The following is a 24,452-nucleotide window of genomic DNA, read 5'->3' as shown; positions in this document are numbered from 1 at the left end:
GGCCTGATATTGGCCTTCCTGGCTGGGGTGAGGGGGGGGTGCTGATGGGGCAATGGGTCATTGGGCAGGGTGACCCCCGATTGGACAGTGCGCAGGCATAGTGCCCGCAAGGCAGCCATCTGCTGCGCAACCCATTGACCATCCACCCTGGCCACTGGTTCAGCAGAGTGACACTGGCCATATGGGTGCCCCACTCCTCCACCCTACCACCCCACATTCCACCCTCCGCCATACTATCCCCTCCCCCCCCCCCATCCAACAAGCAGGCACAGCCGGCAGGGCGTCACGCGGACCACTCAAGGGCAATGCCCACAGTAGCCCCTACGGGAGTGCCGGGGGGCGACTGCGGAGTGTACCGCTGGCAAGGGCAGCATCAGCCAAGGTCACACAGAGGTCGGTGCACAGATTCATCCATGCCATCACGGAGGCACTGTATGCGCGGTTGGCACAGTACATCCATACAGGGCGGCACAGTAAGACAGTGCCAGGGACCGGGTTCAATTCCCGGCCTGGGTCTCTGTCAGTGCGGGGTCTGCACGTTCTCCCTGTGTCTGCGTGGGTTTCCTCCGGGTGCTCCGGTTTCCTCCCACAAGTCCCGAAAGACGTGCTGTTAGGTGAATTGGACATTCTGAATTCTCCCTCAATGTATCCGAACAGGCGCCCATGGGGGTGACTCCCGCAGGTGAGATGTCGTAACACCACAGCAGCGCGGAGTCCCCCCTCCTGTCCCGGGCGCACCTGGTGGGCAGAGGGCAGAGCATGGCAGCACCATGCCACCTGGGACACCAAAGCAGCTGGGCCCATCCAGTCCTGGTCGCCCCAGAAGACGCCCGTCAATGGGGACCCAGGTCACGGGGCAGGTGTCACAACAGGCCACCCACTCCTGCCGCACCATCTGGGTGTTGTGGGGGGGGTGGGGGTGACGGTGAGGGTGTTGTGGAGGTGAGGGTGGGGGTAATGGTGAGGGTGTTGTGGGGGTGAGGTTGGGGGTGAGAGTTAGGGTGTTGTGGGGGGGTGAAGATGGGGATGATGTTGAGGGTGTTGTGGGGGGTGAGGGTGGGGGTGACGGTGAGGGTGTTGTGGGGGGTGAGGGTGGGGGTGACGGTGAGGGTGTTGTGGGGGTGAGGGTGGGGGTGACGGTGAGGGTGTTGTGGGGGTGAGGTTGGGGGTGCGAGTGGGGGTGTTGTGGGAGGGTGAGGGTGGGTGTGACGGTGAGGGTGGTGCGGGGCTGAGGGTGGGGGTAAGGATCAGGTGGGGTGGTGTGGGGGGAGTTGACACACGTGGTATGGGGAACTGCAAATCAGCGGGGTTTTACTTCGTCGCCCAAGGCCACTCGCCAGCTGTCAACTCCTCTTGTCCTAAATTTCAATTGTGATCGTTATTCTATTATGGGATGTGTACTTCGCTAGCACTGGTGATTCAGATTTAGTATTGTAAACAGAATCAAAGATAACTTTGCATTCATCATGGCTATTATTCAGTTCCAGATAGTTTTCCATTAATTAATTTTAGTATTCAAGCTGCAATGGTGGGATTTGAACCCATGTTCGAGGAGCATTAGCCTGACTCCTGGTTTGTCCATCTAGTGACATCACCGTCAACCCCTCATGAAACGAATGGCAGCAACTGAACACTTACTGATAGCAGGGGGTCTGTCGCCAATCGGATATCCAATCATCTCTTCTTGCCTGATCCCATAGGTGTAGATGGCGAAGCGAGCTGAACCCTGAGAGATAACGTGACGCCCACCGGTTTCACCCAGGTAGATTCTGGTGGCAGTGAAACCAGCAAAGGTTGAATTTTCAAAGGGGAACTTGGACAAAGATTCCCCGTCTAAAATAATGCTGCCAGAGTTCGGCCCTGATGAAATGATGAGGATATAATTTAATACATTGGGTAATGTGACAAATGCAAAGTAGTTGCTGAAAAAGACTGACGGAATCACGGTCATCATGAAGGGGTCAAGGGTTGACACCATCGCATTGCTGCCCCCTGTAAACAGGTAAATGACCATGATCGGTTTGGTTGAGTTTATGATTATTCCGCCATTCACAGTGATGTTGATGTGAGATCCTTCATGGAGAAGAACTTCCCAATTCCGTTCCTCAGTGTGAATATTCACATTGTTGTCATTCCCCGAAGAGACAATGGTGATGATGTCCCTCTTCACTTTCTTCATAATGGGAAAAACAACGAACAAATCGGACCACTTGTCCACCGGGTATAAAGTTTCACTGGTATGACCACAATTACCCGGGGTGACAGATATACATTGATCTCCACTGAAGACAGCCACCGGCTTTGTGGACTCGACCTTGGTTCCTGTCAAGTCCTTGTCGCTCTGAAACTGAATAACATTGTTCGGCCCCAATTCAAATGAGAATCTCTCTGTGCCTGTGAACTGAGTCCCATTGAAGATCAGAGATCCCGAGACAGTGATGGTGATCAGCACTTGCTCATTGCTGTTAGCGATAGCAAATTGATTAATGTTGTGCAGACCGTCCACAGGGTAGGTGATGATATAATATTTTGTACCCAAACTGGCGAATGGTAACGTGAAAAATATATTATACATCTTGGATTTCCCATTTAATACAACAAGGGAGATGTCTTCATTTGATGTAACGGTTATCGCCTTTTTTGCGATTTGGTTTCCTGACAACATGTGTATGGAATTCACAGTCATGGCGGCTGTGCTGTTGGCACTAATGGAGATGGAGCGATTATAAGATGGGTCAGGTATAGAAACATTCACAACTGTGGGTCTGTGATAAGTGACAACGTGCATGGTGAGGACAGCAGAACTGTCAGCATTTTCTAGAAACGGCAAGATGAATCTTCTTCCTGAAGTCAGTGATTGAGAGGAACCTGCTAATTAAAAACAACATTTGATATCAAGTTAGTGAGGAGCTCAAATTCATTCGTAAAAGTTATTTGAGTTTTAATACAAGTGCAAATGTCGAAATCATTGAGACATTTGGAGACATTAACAAGGCTCTAAACATGGAGTAACTGATGTAGAGAGTTAGGTAGAGATGGTCAGTTGTGAGGGCTTGTCATTGGTGAGGGGTATGCAGTGGTGTGGGATGACCATTTGCCTGGGATGGTCATTGGTGTGGGAAAGTCATTGGTGTGCAATGGTGGGTGGTGTGGTGTGGTTGATTAGTTGTGTGCGATAGTGGGCTGGTCATTGTTGAGATGTGGTCAGTAGTATAGGATTCTGGCTGGTGAAGGGTGGTCAGTGGGTGAGATAGACATATGGGCTAATCATCAGTGTGATATGGTCAGTTGCATGTTCTGGACAGCAGCTTGATAGGTCAGCAGCATGATCTGAACTGCTGCGTGAACGGTCAGAAGTGTGATATATTCAGCAATGTGATATGGTCAGCAGTGAGATATGGTCAGCAGTGTGATATGGTCAGCAGTGTGATATGGGCAGCAGTATGATATGGTCAGCAGTGTGATATGGTCAGCAATGTTATATGGTCAGCAGTGAGATATGGTCAACTGTGTGATGTAGTCAGAAGTGTGATATGTCAGCATAGATATATCCTCAGCGGTGAGATATGGTCAGGTGTGATATGGTCAGCAGTGAGATAAGGTCAGAAGTGTGGTATGGTCAGCAGTGTTATCTGGCCAGCAGCAAGACTTGACCAGTGTGATAGGTTGAGAAGTCTAGTATGGTCAGTAGTGTTTTATGATCAGCACTGATATATGGTCAGCAGTGAAATATGGTCGACAGTGTGGAAAGGTGAGCAGTGTGATATGGAAAGCAGTATGATCGGTCAGCAGTGTCTAATAGTTAGCAGTGTAATATGGCCAGCAGTGAGATATGGTCAGCAGTAACATATGGTCAGCAGAATTATATTATCAACAATGTGATATGAGCAGTAGTGAGATATTTTCAGCAGTGAGATATGGTCAGAAGTGTTATATGGTCAGCAATATGATATGGTCAGCAGTTTGATTTGGTCAACAGTGTAATGTGGTTGGCAGTGATATATGGCCAGCAGTGAGGTATGGTCAGCAGTAACACATGGTCCGCAGTATGATATGATCAGCAATGTGATAAGTCAGCAGTGATATATGGTCAGCAGTGAGATATGGTCATCAATGAGATATGGTCGGCAATGTGAGAAAGTGAGCAGTATGATATGGTGAGCAATGTGATAGGTCAGCAGTGTGATATGGTCAGAAGTGTGCTAAGTCAGCAGTGATATATGATCAGCAGTGTAATATAGCCAGCAGTCTGATATGGCCAACAGTGTGATATGACCAACAGTGAGATTGGTCAGCAGTGTGTTATAGTCAGCAGTATGATATGAGCAGTGGACAGATATAGTCAGCAGTATAATATGGCCAGAATTGAGAAATGTTCAGCAGTGAGATATGGTCAGCAGGGAGAAATGGTTTGCCATATGGTATGATATGCAGTGTGATTTAGTCAGGAGTATGATATGATTTGCAAGGAGATATGTTCCGCAGTGAAATATGGTGAACAATGTTACTTTGTCAGCAATGTGCTCTCATTAGAAGTGTGATATGGACAGCAGTGAGATATGGTCAGCATGTGATATGGTTAGTAGTATGATATGGTCAGCAGCGATATATGGGCAGTAGTGATATATGGGCAGTAGTGAGAATGGTCAGCAGTGCTATATGGTCAGCAGTATGGTATGGTCAACAGAGAGATATGGTCAGTGGTGTGATATGATAAGTAGTGTTATATGGGCAGCAGTGTGACATGCGCAGCAGTGTGATATGGGTCAGTTGTGCGATATGTCAGCAGTGATATGTGGCCAGCAGTGGGATTATAGGCAGCAGTAGGCTATGGTCAGCAGTGTGATATGGTCAGCATGGGATGTGGTCAATAATGAGATATGGTCGGCACTGTGATCAGGTGAGCAGTATGATCTGGTCAGCAGTGTGAATAGATCAGCAAAGTTATAGATCAGCGGTGAGATATGGTGAGCAGTGTGATATGGTGAGCAGTGTTATATGGTCAGCAGTGTGATATGGTCAGCAGTGCGATATGATCACCAGTGAGATATGATCAGCAGTGTTATGTGATCAGTCGTATGATATAGTCAGGAGTATGATATGGTCAGCAGTAAGATGTGGTCAACAATGTCATATGATTAGTAGTGTTTTATGGCCAGCAGTATGAGCAGTGCTAGGTGAGCAGTGATATATGGTCAGCAGTGATATATGGTCAGCAGTGATACATGGTCAGCCTTGAAATATGGTCAACTGTATGATATGCACAGCAGTAAGATATGTTCAGACGTGTGATAAGGTCAGCAGTACGATATGGTATGTATTTTGACATGGTTAGCTTTGACCTTTTGCCAGTAGTGTGATGTGGTCAGCAGTCAGAAATGGACAGCGCTGATTGTTGGTTAGCAGTGATATGAAAAGCAAGGCGATATGTTCAGCAGAGTGATATGGTCAGCATTCAGATATTGTCCAAAGTGTGAGGTGGTCAGCAGTGTGATATGGTCAGCATCATGATGTGGTGAGCAGAATGATAATGTCAGCATTGTGATATGAAATGAATTAAAATCGCTTATTGTCACAAGTCGGGTTCAAATGAAGTTACTGTGAAAAGACCCTAGTCGCCACATACCGGAGCCTGTTCGGGAAGGCTGGTACAGGAATTGAACCGTGCTGATGGCCTGCCTTGGGTTGCTTTCAAAGCCAGTGATTTAGCCCTGTGCTAAACCAGCCCCTGGACAGCACTGAGATATGATCAGCAGTGTGATATGATTAGCAGTGTGATATGATCAGCAGTGTGAAATGGTCAGCAGTGTGAAATGGTCAGCAGTGTGATATGATCAGCAGTGTGATATGATCAGCAGTGTGATATTGTCAGCAGTGTGATATGGTCAGCAGTGTGATATGATCAGCAGTGTGATAGGATCAGCAGTGTGATATTGCCAGCAGTGTGATATGGTCAGTAATGTGATATGATCAGCAGTGTGATATGGTCAGTAGTGTGATATGGTCAGCAGTGTGATATGATCAGAAGTGTGATATGGTCAGCAGTGTGATATGGTCAGCAGTGTGATATGGTCAGTAGTGTGATATGATCAGCAGTGTGATATGGTCAGTAGTGTGATATGGTCAGCAGTGTGATATGATCAGCAGTGCGATATGGTCAGCAGTGCGATGTGGTCAGCAGTGTGATATGATCAGCAGTGTAATATGATTAGCAGTGTGATATGGTCAGCAGTGTGATATGGTCAGCAGTGTGACATGATCAGCAGTGTGATATGATCAGTAGTGTGATATGATCAGCAGTTTGATATGATCAGTAGTGTGCTATGGTCAGCAGTGTGATATGATCAGCAGTATGATATTGTCAGCAGTGTGATATGGTCAGCAGTGTGATATGGTCAGTAGTGTGATATGATCAGCAGTGTGATATGATCAGTAGTGTGATATGATCAGCAGCGTGATATGATCAGCAGCGTGATATGGTCAGCAGTGTGATATGGTCAGCAGTGTGATATGGTCAGCAGTGTGATATGGTCAGCAGTGTGATATGATCAGCAGTGTGATATGATCAGCAGTATGATATTGTCAGCAGTGTGATATGGTAAGTAGTGTGATATGATCAGCAGTGTGATATGGTCAGCAGTGTGATATGGTCAGCAGTGTGATATTGCCAGCAGTGTGATATGGTCAGTAGTGTGATATGATCAGCAGTGTGATATGGTCAGTAGTGTGATATGGTCAGCAGTGTGATATGGTCAGCAGTGTGATATGGTCAGCAGTGTGATATGATCAGCAGTGTAATATGATTAGCAGTGTGATATGGTCAGCAGTGTGATATGGTCAGCAGTGTGATATGATCAGCAGTGTGATATGATCAGCAGTGTGATATGATCAGCAGTTTGATATGATCAGTAGTGTGCTATGGTCAGCAGTGTGATATGATCAGCAGTATGATATTGTCAGCAGTGTGATATTGGCAGAAGTGTGATATGGTCAGTAGTGTGATATGATCAGCAGTGTGATATGATCAGCAGTGTGATATGATCAGCAGTGTGATATGATCAGCAGCGTGATATGGTCAGCAGTGTGATATGGTCAGCAGTGTGATATGGTCAGCAGTGTGATATGGTCAGCAGTGTGATATGGTCAGCAGTGTGATATGATCAGCAGTGTGATATGATCAGCAGTATGATATTGTCAGCAGTGTGATATGGTAAGTAGTGTGATATGATCAGCAGTGTGATATGGTCAGCAGTGTGATATGGTCAGCAGTGTGATATTGCCAGCAGTGTGATATGGTCAGTAGTGTGATATGATCAGCAGTGTGATATGGTCAGTAGTGTGATATGGTCAGCAGTGTGATATGATCAGCAGTGTGATATTGGCAGAAGTGTGATATGGTCAGTAGTGTGATATGATCAGCAGTTTGATATGATCAGTAGTGTGATATGGTCAGCAGTGTGATATGGTCAGCAGCGTGATATGGTCAGCAGTGTGATATGGTGAGCAGTGTGATTTGGTCAGCAGTGTGATATGGTCAGCAGTGTGATATGATCAGCAGTGTGATATGATCAGCAGTATGATATTGTCAGCAGTGTGATATGGTCAGCAGTGTGATATGATCAGCAGTGTGATAGGATCAGCAGTGTGATATTGCCAGCAGTGTGATATGGTGGGTAGTGTGATATGATCAGCAGTGTGATATGGTCAGTAGTGTGATATGGTCAGCAGTGTGTAATGATCAGCAGTGTGATATGATCAGCAGTGTGATATGATTAGCAATGTGATATGGTCAGCAGTGTGATATGGTCAGTAGTGTGATATGATCAGCAGTGTGATATGGTCAGCAGCGTGATATGGTCAGCAGTGTGATATGGTCAGCAGTGTGATATGGTCAGCAGTGTGATATGGTCAGCAGTGTGATATGATCAGCAGTGTGATATGATCAGAAGTATGATATTGTCAGCAGTGTGATATGGTAAGTAGTGTGATATGATCAGCAGTGTGATATGGTCAGCAGTGTGATATGGTCAGCAGCGTGATATGGTCAGCAGTGTGATATGATCAGCAGTGTGATATGGTCAGCAGTGTGATATGGTCAGCAGCGTGATATGGTCAGCAGTGTGATATGATCAGCAGTGTGATATTGTCAGCAGTGAGATATGGTCAGTAGTGTGATATGATCAGCAGTGTGATATAGTCAGCAGCGTGATATGGTCAGCAGTGTGATATGGTCAGCAGTGTGATATGATCAGCACTGTGATATGATCAGCAGTGAGATATGGTCAGCACTGTGATATGATCAGCAGTGAAATGTGGTTAGCAATGCGATATGGTCAGCAGTGAGATACGGTCAGCAGTGTGATATGGTCAGCACTGTGATATGATCAGCAGTGTGATATGGTCAGCAATGCGATATGGTCAACAATGTGATATGCATTAATAGTCGGATTTGGACAGTACTGTGATACAGTCAGCAGCAAGATTGGGTCAGTGATGAGAGATGGTCAACAGTGTGATAGGGCCAGCAGTGAGATATTTCTGCAGGCTAATATGGTCAGCAATGAGACATGGACAGCAGCGTGATATGGTCTGAGGTGTTATATGGTCAACAGTGTGATAAGGTCTCCAGAAAGATCTGGGCAGCAGTGTGATATGCATTAGTATTCTGATCTGTACAGAACTATGATATGATTAGCAGCATGACATTGCCAGCAGTATGATATGGTCAGCAGTATGATATGGTCAGCAGTATGATATGGTCAGCAGTGTGATTTGGTCAGCAGTTTGATGGGGTCAACCGTCTATGGGTATCTCCCTTGCGATAAAGTCAGCATTGTAATATCGTCAGTAGTGTGATCTGGTCAGTAGTTTGTTAGGATCAGCAATGTGTTGGGATCAGGATTATCATAGGATCAGCAGTCTATTAGGGTCAGCACTGGAAGGATTAGCAGTGTGTTAGGATCAGCAGTGTGATCTGGTCAGCAGTGTGAAAAGGTCAGCGGTATTATAGGTTCAACAATGTGATCTGGGCAGCATTGTGATACGGTCAGCAGTGTGATATGGTCAGCAGTGTGATATGGTCAGCAGTGTGATATGGTCAGTAGTGTGATATGGTCAGCAATGTGATATGGTCAGCAGTGTGATAGGGTCAGCAGTGTGATAGGATCAGCAGTGTGATATGGTCAGCAGTGTGATATGGTCAGCAGTGTGATATGGTCAGCAGTGTGATATGGTCAGCAGTGTGATATGGTCAGCAGTGTGATAGGATCAGCAGTGTGATATGGTCAGCAGTGTGATAGGATCAGCAGTGTGATACGGTCGGCAGTGTGATATGGTCAGCAGTGTGATATGGTCAGCAATGTGATATGGTCAGCAGTGTGATATGGTCAGCAGCGTGATAGGATCAGCAGTGTGATATGGTCAGCAGTGTGATATGGTCAGCAGTGTGATATGGTCAGCAGTGTGATATTGTCAGCAGTGTGATAGGATCAGCAGTGTGATATGGTCAGCAGTGTGATATGGTCAGCAGTGTGATATGGTCAGCAATGTGATAGGATCAGCAGTGTGATATGGTCAGCAGTGTGATATGGTCAGCAGTGTGATATGGTCAGCAGTGTGATACGGTCGGCAGTGTGATATGGTCAGCAGTGTGATATGGTCAGCAGTGTGATAGGATCAGCAGTGTGATATGGTCAGCAGTGTGATATGGTCAGCAGTGTGATACGGTCGGCAGTGTGATATGGTCAGCAGTGTGATATGGTCAGCAGTGTGATAGGATCAGCAGTGTGATATGGTCAGCAGTGTGATATGGTCAGCAGTGTGATATGGTCAGCAGTGTGATATGGTCAGCAGTGTGATAGGATCAGCAGTGTGATATGGTCAGCAGTGTAATATGGTCAGCAGTGTGATATGGTCAGCAATGTAATAGGATCAGCAGTGTGATATGGTCAGCAGTGTGATATGGTCAGCAGTGTGATAGGATCAGCAGTGTGATATGGTCAGCAGTGTGATATGGTCAGCAGTGTGATCGGATCAGCAGTGTGATATGGTCAGCAGTGTGATATGGTCAGCGGTGTGATAGGATCAGCAGTGTGATAGGATCAGCAGTGTGATATGGTCAGCAGTGTGATATGGTCAGCAGTGTGATATGGTCAGCAGTGTGATATGGTCAGCAGCGTGATGTGATTAGCAGTGAGATATGGTCAGCTGTGTTTTATGGTCAGCACTGTGATATGATCAGCAGTGAGATATGGTCAGCACTGTGATATGATCAGCAGTGAAATATGGTCAGCAATGCGATATGGTCAGCAGTGAGATACGGTCAGCAGTGTGATATGGTCAGCACTGTGATATGATCAGCAGTGTGATATGGTCAGCAATGCAATATGGTCAGCAATGTGATATGCATTAATAGTCTGATTTGGACAGTACTGTGATACAGTCAGCAGCAAGATTGGGTCAGTGATGAGAGATGGTCAACAGTGTGATTGGGCCAGCAGTGAGATATTTCTGCAGGCTAATATGGTCAGCAATGAGACATGGACAGCAGTGTGATATGGTCTGAGGTGTTATATGGTCAACAGTGTGATAAGGTCTCCAGCAAGATCTGGGCAGCAGTGTGATATGCATTAGTATTCTGATCTGTACAGAACTATGATATGATTAGCAGCATGACATTGCCAGCAGTATGATATGGTCAGCAGTATGATATGGTCAGCAGTATGATATGGTCAGCAGTGTGATTTGGTCAGCAGTTTGATGGGGTCAACAGTCTATGGGTATCTCCCTTGCGATAAAGTCAGCATTGTAATATCGTCAGTAGTGTAATCTGGTCAGTAGTTTGTTAGGATCAGCAGTGTGTTGGGATCAGGATTATCATAGGATCAGCAGTCTATTAGGGTCAGCACTGGAAGGATTAGCAGTGTGTTAGGATCAGCAGTGTGATCTGGTCAGCAGTGTGAAAAGGTCAGCGGTATTATAGGTTCAACAATGTGATCTGGGCAGCATTGTGATACGGTCAGCAGTGTGATATGGTCAGCAGTGTGATATGGTCAGCAGTGTGATATGGTCAGCAGTGTGATAGGATCAGCAGTTTGATATGGCCAGCAGTGTGATATGGTCAGCAGTGTGATATGGTCAGCAGCATGATATGGTCAGCCGTGTGATATGGTCAGCAGTGTGATATGGTCAGCAGTGTGATATGGTCAGCAGTGTGATATGGTCAGCAGTGTGATATGGTCAGCAGTTTGATATGGTCAGCAGCGTGATGTGATTAGCAGTGAGATATGGTCAGCTGTGTTTTATGGTCATCAGTGTGATGGGATCATCAGTGTGATATTGTCAGCAGTGTGATAGGATCAGCAGTGTGATATGGTCAGCAGTATGATATGGTCAGCAGTGTGATATGGTCAGCAATGTGATGTGATTAGCAGTGAGATATGGTCAGCAGTGTGAAATGGTCAGCAGTGTGATATGGTCAGCAGTGTGATATGGTCAGCAGTGTGATATGATCAGCAATGTGATATGGTCAGCAATGTGATATGGTCAACAGTGTGATATGTCAGCAGTGTGATATGGTCAGCAGTGTTAAATTGTCAGCAATGTGATATGGGCAGCAGTGTGATATGGGCAGCAGTGTGAAATGGTCAGCAGTTGACATGGGCAGCAGTCTGATTTTTATTTTATTGTCATTTACCGGATGTGGGAATTGGTGGTGAGGCCTGAATTTATTGCCCATCAACTAGTTGCTTCAGGATTTGGTGGTGAGCTGCATTCATGAACCTTTGTAATCCTTCAGGTGTAAGTACATCCAAAGTGTTGTGAGGGAGGGTGTTCCAGGATTTTGCCGCAGTGCCAGTGAAGGAGCGGTGCTCTATTTCCAAGTCAGGGTGGTGAGTGACACGGAGGTGAACTCCAGGTGGTGAGGTACCCAGGTATCTGCTGCTCTTGCCCTCCTGGATGAAAGAGGTCGTGGGTTCGGAAAGTGCTGTCTAAGGAACCGTGCTGAGTTCCTATAGTGCATCTTGTAGATGGTACGCACCATTCCCACTGTTTGTCAGTGGATGAGGGACTGAATGTTTGTGGAAGGGAGAACAATAAAGCGGCTGCTTTCTCCTGGATAGCGTTGAGCTTCTTGAGTTTTGTTGGAGCTGAATTCAGACAGGCAAGTGGAATGTATTCCATTACACTCCTGACTTGTGCCTGAAAGATTGTGGACAGGTTTTTGGGGGGGTCAGGAGGTGAGTGAAACGCTGTCGAATTCGTAGTCTTTGACCTGCCCTGGTAGCCACAGTATTAATGTGTTCAATGTCTGATCAATGGTAATCCCAAGGATTTTGATTGTTGGTGATTTGGCGATGATAATGCCATTGAATGCCAGGACACCACGGTAGCATAGTGGTTAGCACAGTTGCTTCACGGTTCCAGGGTCCTAGGTTCGATTCCCGGCTTGGGTCACTGTCTGTGCGGAGTCTTCACGTTTTCCCCATGTATGCGTGTGTTTCTTCCGGGTGCTCCAGTTTCCTCCCACAGTCCAAAGGTGTGTGGGTTAGATGGATTGGCTATGCTAAATTGCCCTTTGTGCCCAAAAAGGTTAAGTGGGGTTACTGGGTTACGGGAATAGGTGGAGGTGTGGGCTTGGGTAGGGTGCTCTTTCCAAGGGCCGGTGCAGATTTGATGGGCCTAATGGCCTCCTTCAGCGCTGCAAATTCTATGATTCTATGAATGGCAAGGGGCGATGGTTAGAAGCTCTCTTGTAGGAGATGGCCATTGACTGGTACTTGTGTGGCATGAATATAACTTGCCACTTGTCAGCCCAAACATGGATAATATCCAGGTCTGGCTGCATTTGGACATTGGCTGCTTCATTATCTGAGGAGTCATGAATAGTTCGGAACATTGTGCAGTCATCCGCAAACATCCCCACTTCTGACCTTATGATGGAAGCGAGGTCATTGATGAAACAGCTGAAGGTCGTTGGGCCTAGGACACTGAGGAACCCCTGCAGTGATGTCCTGGAGCTGAGATGATTGACCTCCAACCACCACAACCATTTTCCTGTGTGTCAGGTATGAATCCAACCAGCAGAGTTTCCCCCCTGATTCCATTGACTCCAGTTTAGCTTGGGCTCCTCGATGCTATACTTGGTCACATGCTGCCTTAATGTCAAGGCAGTCACTCTCACCTCACCTCTGGTATTCAGCTCTTTGGTCCATGTTTGAACCAAGGCTGTAATGAGGTGCCCCTGCAAGAACCCAAACTCAGCGTCCATGAGCAGGTTATTGCTGAGTAAGTGTTCCTTGATAGCACTGTTGACGACTCCATCCATCACTTTGCTGATGATGGAGAGTAGGCTGATTGGGCAGTAATTGGCTGGGTTGGATTTGTCCTGTTTCTTGTGTACAGGAAACACCTGAGCAATTTTGCACATTGCCGGGTAGATGCCAGTGTTGTAGCTGTACTGGAACAACTTGGCAGGTATGGACACAAGTCCTCAGTACTATTTCCGGAATATTGTCAGGGCCCATAGCCTTTGCAGTAGCCAGTAAGTTCTGCTGTTTCTTGATATCATGAGGTTTGAATCGTAGAGCCTGAAGACTGCCATCTTTGGTGCTGGGGATCTCCGAAGGAAACCGAGATGGATCATCTACTCAACACTGTTGGCTGAAGATTGTTGCGAATGCCTCAGCCTTGACTTTTGCACATATGTGCTGGACTCCTCCATCATTGAGGATGGGGATATTTGTGGAGCCTCCCCCAGTGAGTTGTTTAATAGTCCAACACCATTCACGGCTGGATGTGGCAGGACTGCAGAGCTTAGATCTGATACATTCATTGTGGAATCGCTTAGCTCTGACTAATACTTGCTGCTTATGTTATTTTGCACACAAGTAGTCCTGTGTTGTAGCTTCACCCGCTTGACCCTCATTTTTCAGTATGCCTGATGCTGCTCTTGGCATGCTCTCCTGCACTCTAAATTGAACCAGTGTTGATCCCCTGGCATGGTGGTAATGGTAGAGTAGGGGCCATGAGGTTGCAGATTGTGGTTGAATAGAATTCTACTGCTGATGACCCACAGCGCCACATGAATGCCCAATCTTGAGTTGCTAGATCTGTTCGATGTCTGTCACATTTAGCACAGTGATAGTGCCACACAACACGATGGAGGGATCCTCAATGTGAAGACAGGACTTTGTCTCCACAAGGACTGTGCGGTGGTCACTTTTCCCGACAGTGTCATGGACAGATAATTTGCAGCGGGCAGATTGGTGAGAATGAGTCAGTATGTTTTTTTTCTCTTGTTGGTTCCCTTACCACCTGCTGCAGTCCCAGTTGAGCAGTTATGTCCTTTGGGACCCGGCCAGCTCAGTCTGTAGTGTTAACTACCGAGCCACTCCTGGTGATGGACATTGAAGTCCACCACCCAGAACATATTCCGTGCCATTGCCACCCTCACTGCTTCCTCCAAGTGGTGTTCAACATGGAGAAGTACTGATTGATCAGCTGATGGTGGAGGTACCTGATAATCAGCAGGTTTCCTTGTTCAAGTTTCAACTGAAGCCATGAGATTTCATGGGGTCCGCAGTCAATGTTGAGGACTCCCCAGGGCAACTCCCTCCCGGCTGTATACCACTGTGCCACCTCCTCTGCTGGGTCTGCCCAGCCGGTGAGACAGGGTATACCCAGGAATGGGGACAGTCGTGTCTGGGACATTGATTGTAAGTTATGATTCTGTGAGTATGACAATGTCAGGCTGTTGCTTGACTAGAACGTGAGGCAGATCTCCCAACTTTGGCACAAGCCCCCAGCTGTTAGTAAGGAGGGCTTTGCAGGATCAACAGGGCCCGGTTGGCCCTTGTCATTACAGTGCTTGGGTCACTGCCGGGTGGTCCGTCTGGTATTATTTCGTTTTGGCGTTTTCGCAGTGGTTGAATACAAGTGAGTGGCTTGCTAGATCATTTCAGAGGGAATGTAAAAGTTAACCAAATTGCTGCGGTTCTGGAATCACATACAGGCCGAATCAAGTGGCACAGTGGTTAGCACTGCTGCCGCACAGGGCTCGGGACCCGGGATCAATTTCGGCCTCGGGTCATGTCTTTGAGGAGTATGCACGTCCTCCTCGTGTCTACGTGGGTTTCCTCCGGGTGCTCCGGTTTCCTCCCACAAACCAAGACGTGCAATTAGGTGCATTGGCCATGATAAATTGCCCCTTCGTGCTCAAAAGATTAGGTGGGGTTACTGGATTACGGAGATAGGGTGGGGGAATAGGACTAGGTGGGGTGCTCTTTCCAAGGGTCAGTGCAGGCTTGATGGGCCAAATGGCCTCCTTCTGCACTGTCGGGATTCTAAGAGAACAGATAAGGGTGGCTCATTTACTTCCCTAAAGGACATCGGTGTACCAGATGGGTTTTTACGTCGATCGACAATGGTTTCAATGTCATCCAGACCTCTAATTGCAGATATTTATTTGAGTTTAAATTGCATAAGCTGCTGTGGTGTATTTTGAACCCGGGATCCCAGATCATTACCCTGGGACTCTGGATTACTAGTCTAGAGAAAACTCTACACCACCGCCTCCACTCCAGCAGCGAGTTAGATCAGCAGTGAGTTATGATCAACTGTGAGAAATGATCAGCAGTGTGATATAGTCAGAAGTTGATCTGGTCAGCAGTGTGACATGGTCAGGAGTATTAAAACGTCAGCAGAATGAAATGGTCAGCAGTATGAAATGGTCACCAGTATGATATGGTCAGTAGTATGATATGGTCAGCAGTGAGATATGGTCAGCGGTGTGATATGTTCAGCAGCTGATCTGGTCAGCTGTGTCACATAGAACATAGAACATAGAACAGTACAGCACAGAACAGGCCCTTCGGCCCTCGATGTTGTGCCGAGCAATGATCACCCTACTTAAACCCACGTAACCCGTATACCCGTAACCCAACAATCCCCCCATTAACCTTACACTACGGGCAATTTAGCATGGTCAATTCACCTAACCGGCACATCTTTGGACTGTGGGAGGAAACCGGAGCACCCGGAGGAAACCCACGCACACACGGGGAGGACGTGCAGACTCCACACAGACAGTGACCCAGCCGGGAATCGAACCTGGGACCCTGGAGCTGTGAAGCATTGATGTTAACCACCATGCTACCGTGAGGCCCTAGTCAGCAGTTTGATATGGCCAGCAGGGTTATATGGTTAACAGTGCTATATGATCAGCAATGTGATATGATCAGCAATTAAATATTGTCAGTAATGTGATGTGGTCAGCCAACAGTGAGAAATGATCAGCAGTGTGATCTGCTCATCAGTGTGATATTGGCAGCAGTGTGATATATTCCCCGTGCAACATGGGCAGCAGTGAGAGTGTGGTCTGGAGAGCAGCATGATACAGTCAGCAGCGTAATGGATTCAGCAGTGAGAGACGATCAACAGTGTAATAGGGTCAGCAATATGACATGACCAGCAGTTCGGAAGGGTCAGCAGTGTGATATGGTCAGCTTTGACATTTTGTCTGCAGCGTGATATGGTCAGCAGTGATAAATGGTCAGCAACATGATAGGGTCAGCAGTGCGATATGCTCAGCACATGATAGGGTCAGCAGTGCGATATGCTCAGCACATGATAGGGTCAGCAGCGCGATATGCTCAGCACATGATATGGTTAGCAGTCTGATATGGTCAGCAGAATGTGTTATCATCAGCATTGTGATATGGTCTGCAGTGAGATATGGTCAAAAGTGTCATATGGTATCCGCCATCGTGGTGCAGTGGTTGGCACTGCTGCCTCACAGCACCATAGACCCTGGTTCAATCCTGAGTCACTGTCCGTGTAGAGTTTGCACATATGGTCAACAGTGTGATATGGTCAGTAGTGTGATATAGTCAGCAGTTCTGTATGATTGGTAGTGTGATCTGGTCAGCACCACAATATGGTCAACAGTGTGATGTGCTCCACAGTGCAATATCATCTGTAGTGTGACATTGTTATGGGCCAGGGTTTAGAGAACCCCAAAGTGTATCATGGAGTTCACCTGACCCACAACTTTTAATAGATTGTGGTATGGGGAGCACACAGCCCACTCTACAGGTGTGGTACAGCAGAAATGGAAAAGTATTTTTGAAAGCAAAACAACGTTTATTCTATGAACTCAAGTTAACCTTTTTAAAACATACAGCGAACATCTTAGCAACCATTAATTCAAACACAACCCCCAAAGCCTACAACACAAAGTAAACCTTTAAGCTTTCCTTTTAACATCCATTCGACTTAACAACAAAACCCTTATCAGAAGCACATCAGGTTAAAGTCACTACTGAAAACATAATTCTGAATTCACCAAATGATCAAGAGATAGTCTTTTGATGGCAGAGAGAACAGCAGTACTCCTGCTTGGTCTGGATTCAGCTCCAACACTGAAAACGAAACTAAAACACACTCTGCAGCCTGCTCAAAAATGAAAATAAAATACTGACAGACAGCCCAGCTCCCCCCACTCTCGCACATCACTGCAGTAGTAAACACCCATTTCTTAAAGGTACTCTCACTACGGATATTTATATACACCCATTTATAAACACCCATTTCTTAAAGGTACTCTCACATGACAATATGGTGATATGGTCAGCAATGAGATATGGTCAGCATTGAGATATGCTCAGCAGAGGGATGGGATCAGCAGTGAGATATCATCAGCGGTGTCATATAGTCACCAGTGAGATATGTTCAGAAGTGTGATATGTTCAGAAGTGTGATATGGTCAGCACTATGATGTGGTCAACAGTCTGATATGGTCAACGGCGAGACATGGTGGACAATTCTATGTGGTTAGAAGTGAAATATGGTCAGAGTGAGATTAGGTCAACAGTGCTTTATGGTCAGCAAAGTGCTACCATCAGGAAATGATATCATCAGCAGTGGTATATGGTCAGCAGAGTGATAAGGTCAGTAGTGCGGTATGATAAGTAGTGTGATATGGAACACAGTGAGATAGTGTCAGCAATGTGATACAGTATGCAGTACGCTATGATCAGCAGTATGATATGGTATGCAGTGAGATATAGTCAGCAGTGATATGTTGTCAGCAGTGCTGTATGGTCAACAATGTGATATGGTCAGGAATGTGATATGCCAGCAGTGTGATATAGTCAGTAGTGAGGTATAATTAGCAGTGCAATAAGGTCAGGAGCGTGATATGGAGAACAGTCGGATATGGTCACCAGTGAGATATGGCCAGCGGTATAGATGGTCAGCAGTGATGTATGATCAGCAATGAGATATGGACAGCAGTGAGATATGGCATAAAGTGAGATATTGTCAGCAATTTGGTATGGATATGATGCAGTTTGATATGATCAGCAGTGTGATATGATATGCAGGGAGATACAGTCAGCAGTGATATGTTGTCAGCAATGAGGTATGGTCAGCAGTGTTATAGGTCAGGAGTGTGATATGGTCAGCGGTGCGATATGGTCAGTAGTAAGGTATGATATGCAGTGCAATATGGTCAGCAGTATGATATGGACAGAAGTGAGATATGTTCAACATTGTGATATGGTCAGCAGTGTGATATGGTCAGTAGTGAGGTATATGCAGTGCAATATGGTCAGCAGTGAGAAGTTGTCAGCAGTGAGGTAGGATCAGCAATGTTTGTCAGGAGTGTGATATGGACAGCAGTGTGATATGGTCAGCAGTGAGACACTGCTGCGATATGGCCCATACCGGTCTCCCCGAACAGGCGCGGAATGTGGTGACTAGGGGCTTTTCACAGTAACTTCATTGAAGTCTACTTGTGACAATAAGTGGTTAATATTATTATGGTCAGCAGTGAGGTCTGGTCGGCTGTGTGATATAGTGAGGGGTGTGGTATGGTCAGCAATGAGATTTGGCCAGCTGCGAGGTATAGTCAGCAGTGCTATAGGGTCAGCAGTAAGTTATTGTTAGTGGTATTATATGGTCAGCAGTGTGGTAGAACCAGCAATGAGGTACGGTCAGTGGTATTATATGGTCAGCAGTCAGGTATGGTCAGCAGTGTGATATGGTCAGCTCTGTGATCTTGTCAGTTGGGAGATGTAGTCAACAGTGCAATATGGTTAGCAGTGAGATATGGTCAGTAGTGAGTTATGTTCTGCAGTGAGATATGGCTAGCAGTGTGATATGATCAGTTGGGAGATATGGTCAGTAGTGTGACATGGTCTTCAGTGTAATATGGTCTGCAGGGTGATGTGGTCAGCAACATGATTTGGTGAGCTGTTTGACATGGTCAGCAGTGAGATATTATCTGCATTGAAATATGGTCAGCACTGAGATATGGTCAGCAGTGAGATATGGTCAGCAGTGAGATATGGTCAGCAGTGAGATATGGTCAGCAGTGAGATATGGTCAGCAGTGAGATATAGTCAGCAGTGAGATATGGTCAGCAGTGAGATATGGTCAGCAGTGAGATATGGTCAGCAGTGTGATATAGTCAGCAGTGTATATGGTCAGCAGTGTGATATGGTCAGCAGTGTGATATGGTCAGTTGTGAGATATGGCTAGCAGTGAGATATGGTCAGCAGTGAGATATGGTCAGCACTGAGATATGGTCAGCAGTGGGATATGGTCAGCAGTGAGATATAGTCAGCACTGAGATATGGTCAGCACTGAGATATGGCTAGCAGTGAGATATGATCAGCAGTGAGCTATGGTAAGCAGTGAGATATGGTCAGCAGTGAGATATGGTCAGCAGTGTGATATGGTCAGTAGTGTGATATGGTCAGCAGTGTGGTATGATCAGTTGTGAGATATGGCTAGCAGTGAGATATGGTCAGCACTGAGATATGGTCAGCAGTGGGATATGGTCAGCAGTGAGATATAGTCAGCAGTGAGATATGGCCAGCAGTGAGATATGGTCAGCACTGAGATATGGTCAGCACTGAGATATGGTCAGCACTGAGATATGGTCAGCACTGAGATATGGCTAGCAGTGAGATATGGCTAGCAGTGAGATATGGCTAGCAGTGAGATATGGTCAGCACTGAGATATGGTCAGCAGTGTAATATGGTCAGCAGTGTAATATGGTCAGCAGTGAGATATGGTCAGCACTGAGATATGGTCAGCAGTGAGATATGGTCAGCAGTGTGATATGGTCAGCAGTGAGCTATGGTAAGCAGTGAGATATGGTCAGCAGTGGGATATGGTCAGCAGTGAGATATGGTCCAGAGCGAGGTATGGTCATCAGTAAGGTCTGCCAGACGCTGCTGGTTGAATCTTAATTTTGTGACTCTCCAGCGATGTTCTGCAGGGCTCAGTGCTGGGCCCTGTTTTGTTTGTGGCATATATTAATGATATGGATGTGAATGTAGGGAGTTTGATAAGCAAGTTTGTAGCTGGCGCAAAAATTGATGGTGTGGTAAATAGGTCATGGATTACAGGACTACATGGACTACTGCTGAGATGGGCTGAAGAGAGGCAAGTGGAATTTAAACATGAAATATGTGAGGTAATGCAGTTTGAGAGGACTGGCAAAGCAAAGGAATATAGAAGGAATGATCGTACCCACAGAATTACATAGGGTCAAAGGGAATTTAGACTGATTGTCCACTGATCTCAGAAGGCAGCAGGACAGGTAGATAAGGTGGCTCAAAAGGCTGAGACGGTGAGCTGTGTGGAGGATGCGGAGATCCTTCAATGTGATTTGGACAAGGTAAGTGAGTTGGCAACTGAATGATAGATGCAGGATAATTTGGATAAATGTGAGGTTATCCATGAGAAGGCAGACTATTATCAGAAAGGCCATGGGCAGGAATGTCCGGTCTCCAACGCCAAAATCGCGTTCGGCGATTGGCCGTAGAATCCACGTTGGCGCCAAAGAAGGGGGTGGTGCCACTATTGCGATGCTCCGTCTCCTCCAAAACACCTTATGCCATATGGACAGCCTCAGGACATTACCTGAGCCCCCCCCCCCCCCATGCTCCGCCCCCGATGGGCCGAGTTCCCAACAGCATCGGTGACTCATGGTATTTATTTTCGGGAACTCGGCATGGAGGCTGTGGACTAAGTCCAGCGACACCACAGTCAGGGGGGAGCTGGTCAGCGGGCGCGGGGGTCTTTGGCGGGGGCTGGGGGCATTGGTTGTAGTGGTCCAGAGGTGGCAAGCCTGGCCAAAAGGCATCACTATTTGGCAGGACAGGTACGCATACGGCCAGCGCCATGTTGCACGGTGTGGCCGCTTCAGGCCGACGCTGTGCGCATGCGCGGCCATGGACACAGCAACTCTTTGGTCGTATCCGCAGCTGGAGCCGGGTGCTCTACTGCGTGCCTGCTAGGCCCCTACCGGACAGAGGATCGTTGGCCGGTTTGCGCCAATCTTTCGGTTGTAAAATACCACCGTTCCTACGCCAGTGTCAGCACTTAGTCTCAGAATTGGAGAATCCAGCCCCATAAATCAGGAGAGGGGAATGTGCAATGAGACCTGGGTGCCCTTGTACACCAGTCACTGAAGGTAAGCATGCAGGTACAGCAGATGGTAAAGAGGCAAATGGCATGCTGACCTTCATTGCGAGAGGATTCGAATACAGGAGCAGGGATGTCTTGCTGAAATTGTACTGGGCCTTGTTGAGCCCACACTTGCAATATTGTGTGTAGTTTTGGCCTCCTTATCTGAGAAAGGATGTTCTTGCTATAGAAGGCGGGAAGAGAAGGTTTACCAAACTCATTCCTGGGATGGCAGAACTGACATAAGAGTAGAGATTGAGTTGTTTAGGATGTATTCACTGGAGCTCAGAGGAATGAGGGAGATCTCATAGAAACCTACAAAATTCTAACTAGACAGGACTAGACAGGGTCGATGAAAGAAAGATAGTCCCGATGGTGGGTGTGTCCAGAACCAGGGGTCACAGTCTGAGGATACAGGTAGACCATTCAGGACAAAGATGAGGAGAAATTTCTTTACTCAGTGCGTGGTGAGCCTGTGGAATATGTTACCACAAGAAGTATTTGAGCCAAAACATTGGGCGAGATTCTCCGCAAATGCGGAGAATCATAAAGGCTGCCGTGGGACAGGCCGTGACCCACGGCAGCCTTCACACCCACTTCCGGGGCCGATTCTTCCCCCGGGTGGGCCCCGTGCGTCACGGTGGCGCAGCCTTGACGACAGTTGTCAAGGCCACACGTCAAGCATCACGCCGGCTGACGCGGCCGATGACGTCAGCCGCGCATGCGCAGGTTGGACAACGCCAACCCGCGCATGCGCAGTTGGCGTCTTTTCCCTCAGCCACCCTGCAAGACTTGGCGGCTTGATCTTGGGGGACGGCGGAGGGAAAAGAGTGCGTCCGTTATGGACGCACGGCCCGCAATCGGTGCCCACCGATTGCGGGCCTATGCCCCCCAGATGCCCCAAACGGGCATCTGCCACCCATTTCACGACGGCAGCGAGCAGGTGTGTTTGCTGCCGTGTTGAAACGGGCAATGAAGGTCAGCATGCCGCTCGGCCCATCGGCCTCGGAGAATCGTCGCTAGCAATTCGTGGCGTGGGTCTGGCGTGGGGGGGGGGGGAGAGAATAGCGGGAGGGCGTGAAAAATGTCAGGAGGCCCTCCCGCTATTCTCCCACCCGGCGTGGGGGACGGAGAATCACGCCCAATGTATGTGTCCAAGAAGCGTCGCCATCCGGGATGTCCACTTACAAAGGGAAATATAGCCACTCACAAAGAATCATGGGAAATATGGCCAATGCAAGATCCAGACAAACTCAGAGCTTAAGTGTATATTTGCCACTAGAGAACCTTGACGACAGAAGAAGAAAGCAACCCAACTGATCAAATTCATAAAGTTTGGACTCACAAATTTTCTTGTTAAGATGCGACTCTTTAAACATTGATTGGCTTTGTATGGTCATCATTACCATCACAGATTGTACACAACATTATTTGTCTTACCTGTCTCCAGTCAACTGCATTCATTATGTTTGTTCAATTTTCTTTAAAACATACAGAAAAGATGCAACACAAGAAAGAGGGGGTTGTCGTAATCTCTGTATGTGCATGTACACAAGGGGTTAATGAGTAATCAGCAGCACCACATGATCACTAGAGGGCCGGACCAACGGGGGTATAAAAGGCAGCCACATTGGGTCTGGGGCAGTCTCTCTCTCTCTCTCGGGTGCACTATGATCAGGGCAATATCATAATAGTTCAGATAGTTAGTGGAGTTACGTAAAGTCACTGTTGTTATATCTTGTTAACCTTATCACTAGTATCAAAGTTAAAGTAAAGAACTCGTGCACTTGTTGTTCTAGTTAGTCAATAAACCTTTGTTGTTACTGGACGAGTTTGAGTCTTCTTCACAAGATTCAGAACACCTCACCATCAACCAAGTATTGAGTAGCATGAGTTACCTACCACACAGGTAACAAGACAGAGAGGATGCAGAGGAGGTCACCAGAATATTGCCTGGGCTGGTGTTTTTCAGCTGCTGCCATGGGAGACTGGACCAAGTGCTGGAAAATGGGATTATAATAGATTGGTGTTTGATGGCCAGCACGGATGCGGTGGGCCGAAGGGCCTTGTTCCTTGCTGCAAAGCCCTATGACTCTATGGTCAACAGTGTGATGTGGTGGGTCCTCATTTAATTATGTGATGATGGAGTCCATAAGACCATAAGACATAGGAGCAGAATTAGGTCATTCGGTCCATCAAGTCTGCTCTGCCATTCAATCATGACTGATCTGTTACTCATCATTCTCCTGCCTTCTCTCCAAAACCCCCGATAACCTTATTAAACAAGAACCTATCTATCTCTGTCTTAAAGACACTTAGTGACTTGGCCTCCACAGCCTTCTGCGGCAAAGAGTTCCACAGATTCACCACCTTCTGGCTGATGAAATTCCTCTTCATCTCAGTTTTAAAGGATCGTCCCTTCAGTCTGAGGCTGTGACCACTGGTTCTTGTTTCTCCTACAAGTGGAAAAATTCCCTCTGCATTCACTGGATCTAGGCCTCTCAGTATCCTGTAAGTTTCAATAAGATCCCTCCTCATTATTCTAAATACCATTGACTACAGACCCTGAGTCCCGAACCATGCCTCATACGACAAGTCCTTCATTCTGGGGATCATTCTTGTGAACCTCCTCTGGACCCTTTCCAAGGCCAGCACATCCTTCATTGGATACAGTGCCCAAAACTGTTCACAATATTCCAAATGGGACCTGACCAGAGCCTTGTACATCCTCAACAGTACATCCCTGGTCTTCTATTCTAGCCCTCTTGACATGAATGTGAACATTGCATTTGTCTTCCTAATTGCCAACTGAACATCCATGTTAATGTTGAGAATCCTGAACTAGTACTCCTAAGTCCCTTTGCACTGCTGATTTCTGAAGCCTTTCCCATTTAGAAAGTAGTTATGCCACTGTTCTTCCTACCATAGTGCATGACCTCACGCTTTTCTAAATTATACTTCATCTGCCATT

General features: G+C 47.0%; 1 protein-coding gene across 1 annotated transcript in view; it reads right to left on the bottom strand.

Moving 5' to 3' along the window:
* LOC119975556 overlaps window positions 1–24,452 on the bottom strand; it is a 156,697-nt gene that overhangs the window by 90,474 nt on the left and 41,771 nt on the right. The window contains exon 3 of the mRNA XM_038815342.1: window positions 1,639–2,868. Within this exon, the coding sequence (XP_038671270.1) occupies window positions 1,639–2,868 (1,230 nt within the window). The remainder of the gene's footprint in view (window positions 1–1,638; window positions 2,869–24,452) is intronic.

Source organism: Scyliorhinus canicula, chromosome 13 (assembly GCF_902713615.1).
Source record: "Scyliorhinus canicula chromosome 13, sScyCan1.1, whole genome shotgun sequence".
Classification (NCBI taxonomy): domain Eukaryota; kingdom Metazoa; phylum Chordata; class Chondrichthyes; order Carcharhiniformes; family Scyliorhinidae; genus Scyliorhinus; species Scyliorhinus canicula.
This window is presented reverse-complemented; position numbering and strand designations above follow the sequence as displayed.